This window comes from Harpia harpyja, chromosome 4 (genome assembly GCF_026419915.1).
Source record: "Harpia harpyja isolate bHarHar1 chromosome 4, bHarHar1 primary haplotype, whole genome shotgun sequence".
Classification (NCBI taxonomy): Eukaryota; Metazoa; Chordata; class Aves; order Accipitriformes; family Accipitridae; genus Harpia; species Harpia harpyja.
The window spans coordinates 63382813-63398715 of record NC_068943.1 but is presented as its reverse complement, the minus strand read 5'-3'; the positions used below and the strand labels follow the sequence as shown (position 1 = coordinate 63398715).

The 15903-nt window shown below is 40.2% G+C and overlaps 1 protein-coding gene across 3 annotated transcripts; it reads right to left on the bottom strand.

Annotated features, from left to right (window-relative positions):
* Positions 1–248: 248 nt before the first annotated feature.
* Positions 249–15575, bottom strand: TBPL1 (TATA-box binding protein like 1). 3 transcript variants are annotated; one of them, XM_052784412.1, is made up of 7 exons: positions 15365–15575; positions 8757–8943; positions 8020–8102; positions 6437–6500; positions 4589–4692; positions 4394–4488; positions 249–1507 (listed from the first exon to the last, which is right to left on the bottom strand). In XM_052784412.1, the coding sequence occupies exons 2-7, from the start codon at positions 8889–8891 to the stop codon at positions 1437–1439; spliced, it is 552 nt and encodes a 183-aa protein (XP_052640372.1). In that variant the 5' UTR covers positions 8892–8943; positions 15365–15575; the 3' UTR covers positions 249–1436. The 3 variants fall into 3 exon arrangements, with proteins under 3 accessions (XP_052640372.1, XP_052640373.1, XP_052640374.1); XM_052784413.1 differs by lacking the exon at positions 15365–15575 and adding an exon at positions 14862–15111; XM_052784414.1 differs by lacking the exon at positions 15365–15575 and having other exon boundaries at positions 8757–14798.
* Between the last annotated feature and the right edge of the window lie 328 nt (positions 15576–15903).

The following is a 15903-nucleotide window of genomic DNA, read 5'->3' as shown; positions in this document are numbered from 1 at the left end:
AATTTCTCCATGAAGTCACTATGAACAGCCCCAACTTCTATACCATCCCCTCAGCCAGATTAAATACAATACGCTAGGCAGTTGCTTCTTCAGGATGTTCTTCCACCTTTCTTTCACAGCTGTGACTTCTCGTACAGTAACAGCTCATAGTTTACTATTTTTAGCACCCACTAAGACTGTATATTACCTGCAGCACACAATAGTAGTGTTACATTTCTCTTCAGTGAGATAGGGAAAAAAGACATACATACATTTATACATATTTATTGTATCTTTTTAAAAGTAGCATTTGCAGTTACTTTTAAGCATTCACCTCTCTTCTGCTTCAAATGTGCACTTACTGAGAGAAACATCTACTGGCTTCCAAGTCCAAGATTAATACCAATAATAATACACGCCAGAATCAAGCTTCATTGCTTTTTGGCAGCTCCTGTCATGAAAATATTATACAGTAAGAAGAGTGTAGAAAAGGTCTGTGTTAATTCTTCAGCAATAGGCTGGGGCTGGATTAGCATGACCATACCATCTTCTCAAGTTGAAGCACACCACCACTTTCCTGAAAAACGAAGCTCACATAGTAACTTTTTTCCTTTTGCATCCAGTAGGTGGACAAGGCAGTTGTTTTTTCTACAGTAGCTTCTTTAGTTGATAAGATTTCCTCATCATCTATAGGAAAACACTCGCTGTAGACCTTTATAGTTAGAAATGTCTTCTCTTCATGTAACAGCAAGAAAATACTTGAAGTCTGGCATGTAGTTAAGAGAACTGGGAACAAACCAAATTTCATCCTTGGATAAACATACGTAACTACTATAGATTTCAATCTAACCCACGCACAAAGTTTTACACGTACTACAATTAGAAACAGAAGGTATCAGCGAAAGACTATTCTTACATTGTTTCAAATTAATTTGCAGCTATACAATTTTAACTGTAATAGAAAAAGGGAAAGGAATATAACAGAACAGGTATGAAGAGAAATATTTTCCAAACTTTTATTTGTGCACATTCATCAGGTGAAAAAGATAACTTTTACAGCTTCTTTGGTGCCCAATATTCAGCATACAAAAATGTAAAAGACTATTCACAAATAAAACACAAGCTCAAACTAAGAAAAAAAAAATAATGTTTTAAAGGTAGTGCACATCGTGACAGCTTTGCTTATGAATACACAGAAATTACTGCAAAAATAAATAGAATGTCTTTTTAAAAGCAGCAATTTCATATCTTGTAAACTTCCGTTTTTACAATACAGCACTGTTAAGAGTAAAATCCAAAAGAACTGGAGTTTATACTGTAGCCATGAGCAAGTAAAAGAGTCTGTATTCCTCTGCTATGGTTGGTCCAGTTTTCCTTTTTGCTTTTAGTCCAATGTGCAGCAGTCTTTAAAGGTGCTTGGTTAGGGAACCTAACCATCAAGTGGTGAATTATAAAATTTATTTCCTGCTTTCAAACACGAACGGGTAAATCTGTTCCACAGCACTGGCAACAGCCTTTACATTTGGCCCTGAGACATATTTAAAAAAAAAAAAAAACAGACAGTAGGAAGAGAAAAATCAGGGAAATGGAAATTAAAACAATAGTATCTTTAAAATAACCTTAATATTTTTAGCTACTACAACTTTATACTGTAGACAAAAATAATTTCTCCCCCATTCCTCCCAACTTAAGAAGGTGTTCCTCTGATCACTTTTACTTACAAGAAAAGACTCTTGCATGAAATCTGCAAGATGTTCTACACTGGTCAATGGCTAGACTACAAATAAATAATACTGTCATTTAATTTCATAACGACTTGGGTGCTTTTTGATTTACTGGCTTAAAAAGTCAGCCCAGAGAAGAAGGCAGAGCCTGAGTGGCAGAGGTAAAAGAAATACTTTTACTTATGCTAATCTTCTAGGAATTTGTATTAGTCAAAGCCTAGCCACTTTTAGCTCTTCTTTTAAAAACCTACCAACAAAAACTACTGCTAAATAATGCTGCATTTAACCTGAGTATGTTTCAAGCAGTGTTATTTTATGTTTGAAAATTATAGACTATTACTTTCTAGTCTGGATTTTGCAAATAGCACCACCATTGATCTCAGGACAAAACCTGCAAGCCAGGGAATGGTTATTGTCTCAGGATGAAGCATATGAAGGTTATCTAACACGATCTATGAACATTTGGGGAAAGAAAAGGAAGAATGAACTAGTGACCACTTTCTAACGGTACTAGACCATTTTATGCAATGAACAATTAAGATTCCAAATAAGCGAGCAGTAACATGGCAGAAGAAACTCATCCTGGACAGAAGTTTGGTGATGCAGATAAATGAAAACAGCAATTTCTCACGTGCTTTGATGACTGTGAACTCAGTGGTTTTTTACCTTGCTTTAGACTTCAAAAATTTCTTCCAAGTATAGAGAACTATTCAAAATGGTTCCCCAAAATCATAAGTTAAATAAGTTACTTATTTAAGTAATTATGGAAATACTGTTTTAATTTACACGCTCAGTCAGAAAAAAAATGGAATGGAATAGGATTCTTCCTGTATTTTCAAACTTTGTGAATTAAGCACTCCCCTAAAACAAGCCTGGTGAAAGATACTTGCTTTCTGGGCAGATATTGCACCTTCCTTAAATTTGTCTGCTATTACAAAAAAGCAAGTTCTAGAGAAAGCCTTCAGAAAGCGAGAGTATGAGTAGGCAAATCATTCTTGTAAAAAAAAAAGTCACTCCCTGTAGGGTTGAAGAGGTGTAAAAACTGGATCATCATTGCAGAGACTGTAAGAGAAGAAAACAAAACACCCCCCCCCCCAAACCCCCTCATCGCTTATTTTGGAGGAAGAAAAATTAATACTTCTTCCTATTACATATCAGTTCTTTTTCTTCTCTCAATGTAACTCTAAATCTTTTTATACTTGTCCCATTAAAAAAACAAAACACCTTCCTGTTTTTTTATAACATTTCTAATTATGTATCTCAAATAAAATTCTTTGAGTTAGTGGCATGACAAGTACTAGTACTACAGAAATATGAATGGTGAAACAGAACCTCATCTGAATGCACTTGAGAGGGAGTAGAGTAAGGTTGAAAAGTAATTTTAAAAATTTTTAGAACAAAAAGCATAAGACTGTGGACTTTTTTTTTCCCTAGAAGAAAGGCCTAGGCAAAACAGAAGGCTTCAAAACCAAAAGGGGTCTCAAATATTTCAAACTCACTCTAACAAGTAAACCAGAAGGAAGTAAAACTTTGATGTTTACCATATTTGCCTTCATATTTGAAAGAACAATTCTGGAAATATGAAAGTGATTTTGTCCCATATATGGAGTAATAAGAATCTTACAGAAAGGCTAAAACTCATTAGGAGGCTGACAAGACACGCTGACAGCCTTTTATTACTGCAGTGGTACTCAAGCTTCTTATTTATTTTAAATTTAGTTTCTAGTTTTGGCTAGACCAGTTGCTCTGTTCATAACATATACTGCCATCTTGAAATACTTTTTAGCCCTATATTTTCAGATTACCAAATCTGATGGAGTCTTCTTTAAAAAATACTTCTCCCGATATCTTGTGAGAAGTGTTCCCCTTAAAGCCTAGGTATTTGTTAAGGAGATAAGATGTGAAAATAAAAATCCCTACCCAACTTCTGAACCGGTAGCTGAGCTCTAACAACCACAAGACAGAATTCCCACTAAAGTGATATAAAGTGATGTTTTTTGGTTCCGTACCATTTTAAGGGGTATTCTCTAAAAAAACCTGACTTCTTGTATCTGGAAGCCTATGGTGGACACCTCACAAGCAAACATAACAAAGAATGGAAAATGAAAATTAGGATGAGAGAGGAAAAAAAACCACGGCATGGAATCTTCAAGACCCAGGACAATCATATGTCTGATTACATGGGGAAAAATCACTAATGCCTGTGATTCAGGTGGTGGTTCTCTCTCAGCTGAGCTTTAAGAGAAAGAGCACAAGTCTGAAGAACTGCAAGTATTGGTCAAGTTCAGTTATGACAAAATGCTATGCTATCCTATACATTTCCATAAATCTCCAGTTTGGAAACGTATTTATGAAAGGGATGTTAACGCTACATGCAGTGTAGTTTACAGCACTATGAAGGTGAAAAAAAAAGAAGACAATTCAAATAAACAATAAATACCTGCATTCTCAAGTCTTATCTCACTTTTGTTTCTATAAAACCCAGTAATTTTTGAGCCTACTAATAACAACACTTTCTCTACAACTCTTTCAGCACTTTCACTCAAAAACAAACTAGGTGCTAGTCCTGGGAAACAAAATCCCTTCACCATATCTTTTGACTATTTCAAACATCTTACTTTCCTAAACCTACTGGCCGTAAAGTTAAATATTCCCAACAAGTTAAACATTTATTTTTGACATCAAAATACCTGTAACTGTGATACTGCCTGTGGAAAAAATCTGTAAGGTAGCTCTGAGAGTTTTTATTCTGTAACACACGGCAGGATGAAGTTCTGGTTCATAACTAGAAAACAAAATAAAAGGTAAAAATTATAGATCTAGAACTGAAAAAGAAAAGCTTAAGAAGTATGCCAAGATTATAATTCTTTAAAATCCTACCGTACCTCGCATGAGGTCTGTTATTCTTCGTAAATTCTGGCAATCTGATCTCAAAGGGCATGTTGCACACTGCTAAAACATTCACAACTTTAAAATCTGTGAAAATTACCTTTTCAAAAGAGAGGAAAAAAAGACATTAGAAATTCAGTTTACAGTGAGGCAGATGTATGGGTTGCAAAAAAAAAAAGTTAGAATACTAATTAGAATATTTTGATGAGATTTCAAAATTAAAACCTTGTGATTGATTCATTTCTAATAGGAATCTAAGCAGTACTGAATGGACTCAAATCACTTACTTTATCCTTCTGTGGTACAGTAACTGTTGAACTAGACACTTCACAGTTGTATTATATGGTTATAGCACAGTTTAAGAATGAGACACAGAAACAACTCATATTGCTGTACTAAACACCACCAAATTGAAAATAAACTAAATTCAATAGCTCATGCAACATCAAAATAAGCAGAGAAAAAGCTTAGATTTCATTGTTACAAGAATCTTACACAATTGGAAAACTTCTTTAATGCCTTGTTGCTATACACCATTTTTATCAAAGCTAAGAATAAGAAAAGGTGAAAATTTTTTTGTTTCAAATCTCCAGTGGCCAGCACAGCAAGCTGTTTTTCTACTCCATTACTTTCTGAAACCCAGCTCAAACTACTGGCTTTCAGTTATTCTTTACCACAGCCATTTTAGATGACAATAAAATAGTCAATGGACAATTCCTAAACAAACAGCTGCCCTGCTGAGAAGTCAGTGTTGGAAATATCACTGAATAAAGTTTTGTTCATTTTCTGAGATTTCCTAAACTTAAAATGACCGTTACTTAGTCAAAACTTTTCAGAAGAATACTACCAGTAGAAGCAACTTATCTTTATAAAAGGACAACTATGAATTTAATCTTCAAAATATATTCCACTTAAACCACTCACTTTATTATAAAACTTGGTGTGTCCACCCTGGAAGCACTGTTCACCTCAGTGATTTAATGTTCCATTCCAACTTTAAGAGGCTGGGTCTAACGTATGCATTTGTAACAGTAAGAGTGTCTAAATTCTGCTTGGGTCTGATGCAGCACTACCACGACAGCCCATCACCACTGCCTTTATGTACTACAATCAAAGGTAGCCTGTCCCTCCCAAAGGACAGCCACTGTGTCTATGTAACTGCCTGTCTGTAAACTGAAACTGTGGGTAAACAGCATAACTGACTATCAGGAAGTTTTAGAGTACTAAAATGTGTAATTTTAAGTCATTCATGTTGCTGTTTTTCAACATTTACTATGAAATGCAAGTGGTGTTTTTGACTGGTAATGTTAACCCAAGCCCAGAAAAAAGAGGGGTTTCACGTTCCAAGTATTTTATTTGGCTTATTTCTTGCTGTGCATCCTGACAGTGCAGAAGCACTTTTTGTCTCCTCTTTAATTAAAGAGGCTCAAACTTGCCCTTAACAAGATGGACACATATCTGCCATTCCATCAGAAATGAGGGAAAACTATGTTCAAATGACGGTTAGGTTTATACTCTTCAGCACTCCTTCCAAATAAATCTTTCAAGATACTCTAAATTCTATCCAAGAAACATCTGTGGGTGGTTCATTTATTAAACAAATTTTGTTGTTCATTAGCCAGTGAAGAAGCACTTCTCTGAGCTGCCAAATGAAACTCAAATCCACAAAATAAAACAGCTTCTTTTTAGCCAGCATCTGGAAAACGTATGCTGACACAAAAGGGACATCTGAATGAAAATACGCTCACTGCTAAATTGTTATGCTCCCTCATATTTGTTTCTTTCTTAAAAAATGGACTACCAGCATTGCTTGAGTCATACAAGTCCTTTTTCATTAGAATTACCTGAAAACCTAGTTTCTGTAGACTACGAGCTAATCGTCTGGCACCAAATTTAGCTTCTTCTTCACTACAAAGGAGAAAGAAAAGAATCTAGCATTAACAGAAATAAAGTATGTATTTGTGTGCACACATACCACAATAGCTACTCAGACTACAAAGTGAACTCTTATATCATGTAGCACATGAACCATGATCACATGGACAGCCTTCATTATATCCTACTGTATGTATTACATTTTAACTATCTAGATAGTCAAATGGAGTCCTTTACGCCCTGTTTGAAGAATATCCTGGCACTTGGCTCCAGCTGAAGTGGGAGACATATTTTGATCATACATACTCTTAAGAAACAGATACGATCACAGGTAGTCTGGAGTTAACGTCCTAAACAATCATCTTCCTTTTTGAGACAGAGATCATATACAGAAAGTATGCAAATTTACTATCGTACCTTATCCTTACTCCATAATGCAGACATATCTTAAAGGAATTCCGCTGTTAAGAGTTTAGCAAGTCTCAGATCTATCTGAACTGAGAGCCTGCTTTTGCTTCTTTCCAGTCCCTCAACACTGTACAACTTGATTAAATTCAGGTGGGTTTTCATGAAAGAGTAGGAGATATCCCTCAAAAAAGGTCATTCCTTCCCAAGTTTCAAGTTCTGACTAAAAACATAGAATTCTTAAAGAGTTCTCAAATTAAATCTCTAGGATGTTCTTCATAAAGTAGTCTTCCCTGCTGCTCTCCCAGAAGGCTGAACTGATGTAGCTTATGATTTCACCTTAGTCTGAGTGTTGTGGTTTAACCCCAGCCAGCAACTAAGCACCACACAGCTGCTCACTCACTTCCCGCCACACCCAGTGGGATGGGGGAGAGAATAGGAAGTAAAAAGGTAAAACTTGTGGGTTGAGATAAGAACAGATTAATAGAACAGAAAGGAAGAAACTAATCATGATAATAATAACAATAATAAAATGACAATAGTAATAAAAGGATTGGAATATACAAAACAAGTGATGTATAATGCAATTGCTCACCACTCGCCAACCAATGCCCAGTTAGTTCTGAGCAGCGATCGCCCCCCAGGCCAACTCCCCCCTGTTTATATACTGGGCATGATGTCATATGGTATGGAATACCCCTTTGGCCAGTCTGGGTCAGGTGCCCTGGCTGTGTCCTGTGCCAACTTCTTGTGTCCCGTGCCAACTTCTTGTGCCCCTCCAGCCTTCTTGCTGGCTGGGCATTAGAAGCTGAAAAATCCTTGACTTAGTCTAAACAGTACTTAGCAACAACTGAAAACATCAGTGTGTTATCAACATTCTTCTCATACTGAATCCAAAACATAACACTATACCAGCTACTAGAAAGAAAATTAACTCTACCCCACCTGAAACCAGGACACTGAGGCAGACACTTCATATAGAAAACTTGCTCCCAAATATGTAGCTTGGCAAAGATCTATGTGTGATCCTGTATAAGTGAATCTTAACAGTGGCAAGTACTGCCTCTTGCCATCTTCTTCATTTACAACATTCTATTTTAAAATACACAAGAATTTACAGCTAGAGAAAGAATCTTCATGAACTCACCTTGTGGCTCCTGTGCAAATAACTTTTCCTGAGGACCAAATTGTGGCAGTAATCCTAGGCTTCCTAAGCTTCATTAATACTTTCTAAAAAGAAAAAAAATAAAAGTGGAATTGGGAATTAGTGGTAGTTCAATTTCATACTGGGAAAAAAAAAAAAAAATCAACTGTTAGACAAATCAACTGTTACACTAATACTTCCTTTATTTTTGATAGCCTTGAACTGTTCCTTAATCTCTTTCAGTAATTAAAAAAAACCAAAACAAACAGCTCTTGAGAAGAGCAAAATAAGCGTGGAATATCTCAGCCAGTGATTCAGTGTTCACAAAACAGATTAAATGAAGGTATTTTCCTCTGAATAAAAAGCTGAAAGCTACAAGCATTGTGCTGATTTTTTTCTATTTACAGTGACTCCCACATTGCTGACTCCTTATCAGGATATATCTTCTTGACAAAACCGTCAAATTTTGGGAGGCAAAAACGGACCCTGAGGTGTAAGATGTCTCATCACATGCCTTATACACACTAGTAACCTCAATAGTTGCAGTCTTCTGAGACAATATTTACCCACTCCCCTTACTGTACGTTTAGTGTATGACAGACTAAATGCCTATCAAGACAGAAATACAGAAATAAAACTATGCTTTTCTCTATCCACCATACACAGATATCAGACACAAGAATGTTTAGCTTAAGGAACATTCGTAAAAACAGATAATTGAGGTACGTTGAATCTCTTACCCCAACATCACGCTTGTATATCACATTTGCTCCCTCTAATGCAATCTTCCTCAAGTTTAAATGACATCTTGTTCTAAAAACACACACTACATTTGTGATTAAAATGTCCAATGCAACATCACTGTCCGCATCCATTGGGGTGATTTACAACTCAGTTTTCCCACCAGCTCACCATGAAGATCACATCCTGAGAAACAAAAGTGATAAAATTAAACACAGCAGTAGAAAATTGCCTACCAATGCCATTGTATATATTCGTCCCTTAAATGAGACAAGAAGCAGAAGTGACTACACTCTGACTCATTTAACTGTGTGTGGGGAAGGGGGGGTGTCTGCATCCTGTATGCTAGAAAATAGGTTACTTGTTTGAAGCCATGTTGCCAGACTTAACAGAAATAAAGTGTGTATACATACATATGTATAAAATATCTAAACAACTCTTAAATATGTTACAACTCTTACCAACTATATTGGGACACAGTAAAGATTACTGAAACTTTTTCCATAGCTCCAGTGGATAATCTTTCCTCAGCTCATTTGAGGATGTCATTAGACACCTCAGGAAAATGCACTTCTCTGACTGCTGAAGTTGATAATTCTGAACAGCTTGATGTTTGTGTTGGAATGGACGAGCCTGCTGAATAACTTTGAACTAACAAGGGTTACACAAACTGCAGCCTGTAGACAGACTGCTACCACAGCTTTCCCATCTCCATCCAGCACTCTTGCCCCATCTCTCCCAATACAATAGCATAATGTGAACTATACAGAATGTCCTGGTGGCAGCAACAGCCTGGGCTGAGCCACAGTGGCCTCTCACCCCCTTCCACACTGCTCACAGGAACTGCACAGAATGAACGTATTGTACGTGCAGAGTAAAATCCAGTGTTTCTGAGGAAAAGCATGAGTACCTGTGAAGGCACAGGATGACCGCCCAGTACACGCACAGCAAACCTAAGGCAGCCAGGAAGCATCCAGTCTGCCTGTGCACATTGAAGGTGACACTCCTAACACACACCTCAACTGGGGGAGGAGGATCACGAGACGGGCTGTTGGGCTACCGCTCAGCCCAGCCCAAGACTGCCTGACATCTCTTCTGTAAGCATACCAAAGCTAAGACAGCAGACATCTCAAATAAATCTCAGGTGAAGTATTTGGGGAAAGGAGAGGCGAAAAAAGTAAGAACATTGGTATATAGTGAAAAGGACTTATATCAAAATACTGTAGTTCATTAAGGAATTCTTCTTTGTAGAGGAATGTAAAAAACTTAGGTTTACTCCAAGAGAAGTAGACTAAGTAGAGCACAGCCTAAGAGATAGGGGCAATATTATCTTGATCCATTCATCTAAAATTTTAGTAGTATTTAATCCAAAATGAACACAACAGAAAGCAAAGAGCAAAATCAAATTAAAAATCCAGATATATGAAATGCTCTACATGGTCATTGCCATGGAAGAAGCAGGAGACTATGCATCAAGAACAATAATATACATAACAGACTGTAATGCATTTATATCACTTTAAATATTTTGGCCTTATGTTCTATATCAGAAATCTTCAAGATACAAAATTAACATTATTATCAGTATTTTCATCTGACTACGACCTCCTATACATCATGCCACAGCCTCTAATTGAGAACTCACCCAAGGTGCACCTTTGACTAGAACTCACTGACAATACAGAAGTAATAAACTACAAGGCAGATGCGCATAATGTACTGGGTCAACTGCTGTGATGGTTGCTGCTTCTACCGCACAGCTTGTTCCCGGCCGAAAGAATTATTCTGTAATTGTTGGCTTGTCTAATATAAGAAAAGGTAAGACGAGTAATAACACAGAAAAGAGATGAAAAAACAGCAGGAACAGCGAGAGAAAACCAGAGAAACCAAAGGCTATGTGTGGGGGTGAGGGGGAAAGCAGGCAAAGAAGAGAACAAACAGTAACTAATTAGTATTCCCAGATCCCTTTTTTTTTTTTTTTTTAAACCAAAAATTATATGAATCCTCAAAGTTAGAAATTACTTATTCCATCTGGTTTTGATGGACTACTACAGATTGGGTTAGCAATTTATGGCACCAGATCCAAAGATAGCACATGTGCAGATTTTGAATGGCACGCAGGCAGGGCCAGCACAGAGCAAGGAGCTGGAACCCATGGCATCTTCAGAGAGGCATTTGTTTTCCACCCTAGCTCCAACTCCTGGCTCTTGCTGAGTTCACTTACTGGAACCCAGAAACGATTGCCATGTAAGAAAACAAGATACATCCTATCAGCAGCGTCTCCCAATTATCAGCAAGTTTCTACTGGTACCCTCAATCTCTACATTCTGAAAGAATAACAACATTATGCATAACACCCTTAAAAGGTTGCTAACCTCTAAGCAAACCATAATACTGTACGATAATGTCCCCATAAAACTCTGATGGCTTGGTCTTAAACAGATCCGGGGAGAAAAGTCACGTGCTCATTAAGAACAAAGAAAAAAAGGGTTGAAAGCAAGGAAAATTACTATTTAAAAGGAAAAGAACTATCATTAAAGGGGGATCTACAGGAAAAAAAGAACATTAATATGCTGTGGAGCTGTCAGTAAGGATGTTTTCAGCAATTATGGTGTATCTTGGTTAGAAGTACAATCTACTTGCATAGATTTTAATGGGAGAAGAATTACACAACATTACAGTAAGGGTGCCCCCGTTTTCATTAGCCATGTTCTGAAAGTTCAAGACAACAGATATTTAGGGAGGAGCTTTTTAATCTGAAATTTAATTTCAGCTGTAGCTAATATTCTAGACTATGTTTTGTGACGTTCAGTTAAAAAGGGACATAATTTGTTATAGCAGCAGTATATGAATACAGCGAAAAAATACTGAAAACTGCCTTTATTCTACTTTAATGTTACTTGATCTAACAGAAGCATTTCATTGTTAAAATTTTCACTCAAATATTGAACATTGCAAATATTAATTACCAAGTTTTTCTAATTTGTATTGAGAAAAATCTTTATTTGCTGCTGCTAAATACTACCTGTGTTCTTTGAGAACCTGAATCTAAGTGTCAACAATTTTGAATACACCCATTCCCGTTTAGTATACAAATACAATATTAACCTCTTCCAAGGCATGGTTTAGAAATATTGGGTAAGCCAAAATGTTTCTAGACTTGGATATTCCTGTCCAAGCACTGAGTGAGCATAACCTATTGCAATCTCTGCCTTAAGTGTTAATTTTAATGTCTCACACTGTACTGACAACAAAGAAAAAAAAAATCTGGAGAAAAGACATCCTGCTACGTTTCTTTGGGAAGTCTCAAGGAAATCCAAATTCATAGGAGTCATGTGAGCAGAAGCTCTGATTTATATGTATCTCCAGTAGCATGACTAGCTGGAACACAGGAGTCCTGAACAACATTCCGATCCTCCTCTTCCCCAGTTTTCTCTTGTCTTCTGTGCTATTGACACACACTACTGTATCCCTGCCGTGTAGCCCTGACCCATTACGTTACTTCCCAAAACCTGAATTCCTGCATTTCTGTCTCCCATCTGCAAAATGGGGAAAATAATGCTCCCGTGCTTTTACAAATACATTTTGAGATCAAGCAACAGCCTTACATACAAGTCAGTTACTATTCCATATTTATGCAGTTACACTTGCAGAACAGAGGGACCAAGTAGAAACCAAACGTCTGGTTCTTTCCAGTTCTGGATCTGCAAATGCCCAAGTTGATTTTACTGAGCTCACCTTAGGTTTTGTTGATTAATTTTGCCCAAAGGTTCTCTCACCTGAATCTTTGAATTTTGGCAGCTTAAATATAATTTCTAAAATTTTATTTTTCCAGTTAATGTTAATTTAATAACAGGATAAAATTGAAAATAAAATCATTTGCCTGTCTATATGTGCAGTGTTTCTTTTAGATTATGGCTTTCTCCAGCACAAGAAACTAGACAACTTTGATTTCAAGTTCTCTTGCACCAGCGTAACACAATCTACCCCAACAGTGAAAAAAAGCTTAAATACATCTCTGCAAAGTTTGTATTATTTTATTTTATTTTAACAAGGAAATTTTAAAAGTTTGTTCTTTCTTTTGAACACAGATTTCAGGGATACATCTGGAATATTACCCTAAGAATTAAAAAAGAGGAAGGGGAAAAAAAAAAAGTAGATACGTAAAGCATAATAAAGAACATGAAAATAAAACCAACAAAAAACCCTCAAGGATATTTGACACTGTAAAGTAAGGTATTCTACACTGAAACTAGAGAAACTGCCCAGAATAAGAAATACTTCGGAGGAAGGAATGAACACTCAAGTTCTTAAAGCATTACCCATACATCCCCAGTTAGGACCATGGCCATACTATTTTAGATACTATATAAACACACATGAAGACAAACACCCTGCACTGAAATCTTACAATCTAAAAAAAGCCAGCGCGCTCTGTCTTCAAAAAGTTCCAAACCAAACCAACCACACCGCCATCATCAAAGAGAGAGGAAAGGCACTTAGGATGGGGTATATAAACAAAGTCTTATTTTAAGCTTTTGGCTACCTTTGATCCGAGAAACTCCGAGCTGTAAAGGTAGATGGGGGTATCTAACAATGGTTATGTTAATGTCAGAACAGTTTAATAAACACCTTTTTCATCAGCAGCCTAAGTATAAGCAACTTCTACTGGTTATTTTTAACCTTGCTCCAGAGCAGCTAACCAACTGACCAACCCCACAAACAGTTCCAACAGCCCAGCTGAAGGGCTATGTGTCACTACTGTGCCAGTAGGCATTCATCAAACTAATGCTTCAAAAGCATTTTTGAAGAAGTTAACAGTAACCTCCTCCATACGAGGTTTCCACATGAAAACAGAGAACGCACAAAATAAAGCCCATCAGGAACAAGGAAAAGTCGATTACATCCTTCCACTGAAGGTGCACTTTTTAAGATTTGCATTCGGCCCCTCAGGAAACAGGTCTATATGAAGCGCTGGAGGTGACAGACCTCTGAAATCTGCTTGAATTCTTAGATACAATATACAGTCATGGTGGCAGGTGAATGACTCCCCAGAACTGAGAGCAACATAGCTACTACTGTCTGTATAGAAAATCCTCTGGTCTGAACAACTCTCTTAGGTAAAGCCAGTGAGCTAGCAGGGCATGCTTTTACTTTTTGTTGTCTCTAGCGGCAAGTTAAATTGTCCCTAAAGCAAAAGGTCATCTTGAAGCTAATATTCTCACCTTTCAAGATTTGCACAGTCATGACTATTTCCCACAGAATGAAACAGATGTATTTTGGAGCAGAGAATTTCCAAATACGCATAAAACCATTGTCAAAGTAGGGATTTGTCCAATTAAGACCAATGCGTAGAATGATGATACCAGTTATGCCATAAGCAAGTAGGACACAAATGCCCAATCCTGCTGTCAAGTCTCTCGGATAAGCCTACTGCATCCCCGCGGACCTGCGGTCTGCCAACACAAAGCCAGTTGCAGGAATAAAGCCAAACAGTTTACAGAACAAGCCCAGAAAGCATATTTTTAAATAATTAATAACAGGCCCTTTTCCTCAAATCTTTCTCATCAAAAAAAAGTCCATTCATATTCAAAGCAAGAGTCACTCGCATCCCATTCTGTGCCATCTTTCCCTTATAACACCCAGTAACAGTCGAATGCCAAGCATTAAGAACAATCCTTTAGGTCTTTACGATACGTTACGTCGTAAGTATGACAAAAGTCTGGGCTGACAGGCTAGGTGGCCATTCCAACTTGATAAAATATTGCAAGAAAAATAAAAATCTGTTTTGTCGTTACGAAATATTTTAACACAACAGGTAAGCCTCTCGTCCCCCCCTCCCGGTCAAACATTTCCCATTTGCACGGCTGAACCGAGGGAACAGAAGTGCTCTTCCTATTCACGCTGCTGGGACTCTCACTCAAAGCCCTGCGCGTACCACCGTCACAACACTCAGGTTAACAAATAATCACTTGTTTTCCCCTCCAACCCCGGCCGAAAACTTCTCCGCCGAGCCCGGCAGAAACAAAGCGCAGGCAGGAGGCGGCCTAGCCACGCCGGTCTCCGCCGCTCGGCAGCGCCGGCTCACGCCTGCCCTTCCTTACCTGCAGCGCGGGGCCGGGGCTGTTACAGAGCCCCCGGGGCCCGGCACGCTATTTCGGGGGCTCGGGCGCGGGGCACCCGGTGCCCCTTGGGGAAGCCTCGCCGGTTGCCGGGGAACGGGCCGTTTCCCCTGGAGGATGCTCTGTCCCCTTCCCCTCCCGGATACGGCGGCCCGCCCGCCCCAAAGGGGGAACGGCACCGCGGCGGGAGGAGCCGGCAAGGGCCGCGGCAGGGCGGGGGCGCGGGGGGAAGCCGCCCGCCGCCTCCCTCACCTCAGCCGGGAAGGGACGGCGGTAGCGGGGGGGGGGGTGGGGGGGGCGCGGGGGCCCAACGGCCCCCCCCGGCGCGCGCGGGCGGCGGAGCCGCGTCCCGTTCCCACCCCCCCCCCGCCCCCGCCGCCCCGGGCAGGGGCTGCAGGTCCCGCCGGGCCGCGGCCCCTCGAAGCGGCGGCGAGGAGGAGGATGAGGAGAAGGAGCACGGCCCGTCGGCGGGCGGCAGCCGTTACCGTGCGGGCGGGCGGCTGGGCGGGCGGCGGCGCTCGGGGCGGAGCGGGGCGGGGCGGAGCGGGGTGCCGGTCGCTAGGCGCCCCGCCGCTGGCGCCCGGCGGCGTTCCGGGTCCTGGGCCGACTCCCCGCGACAATAAACATCCCCCAGCGCCGCGGGCATAGACGCGGCGCCGGCTAGAGCGGCCACCGGAAGTCACGGCGGCGGGAGGGGAGGAAAGGGGGGGCGGCGGCCGCGCTAGCAGCGCACTTCCGCTTTCGTCTGCCGCCCCCTCAGGCGCGGCGGGCTGAGGGTGGCGGCAGCGCCCGGCGCGGGCCGGAGGCTCCAGGCTGCCCCGCCGCGGCCTAACCGGGCAGTTACGGCGCCGGCCCTCGCTCCCCGGCGCTGGGGTCCGTTGGCGCTGCCTCGGCGCCCCAGGCCGGGCGCAGGGAGGCTTTTACCCTCAGCTGCGCCGCGGCGCCCGTCGTGAAAGGGCCCCGAGGCGCCGCGTTGCTTCGGAGCTCCCGGGGGAGCTGCCGAGGCCGCGCATTTGTCAGGTGA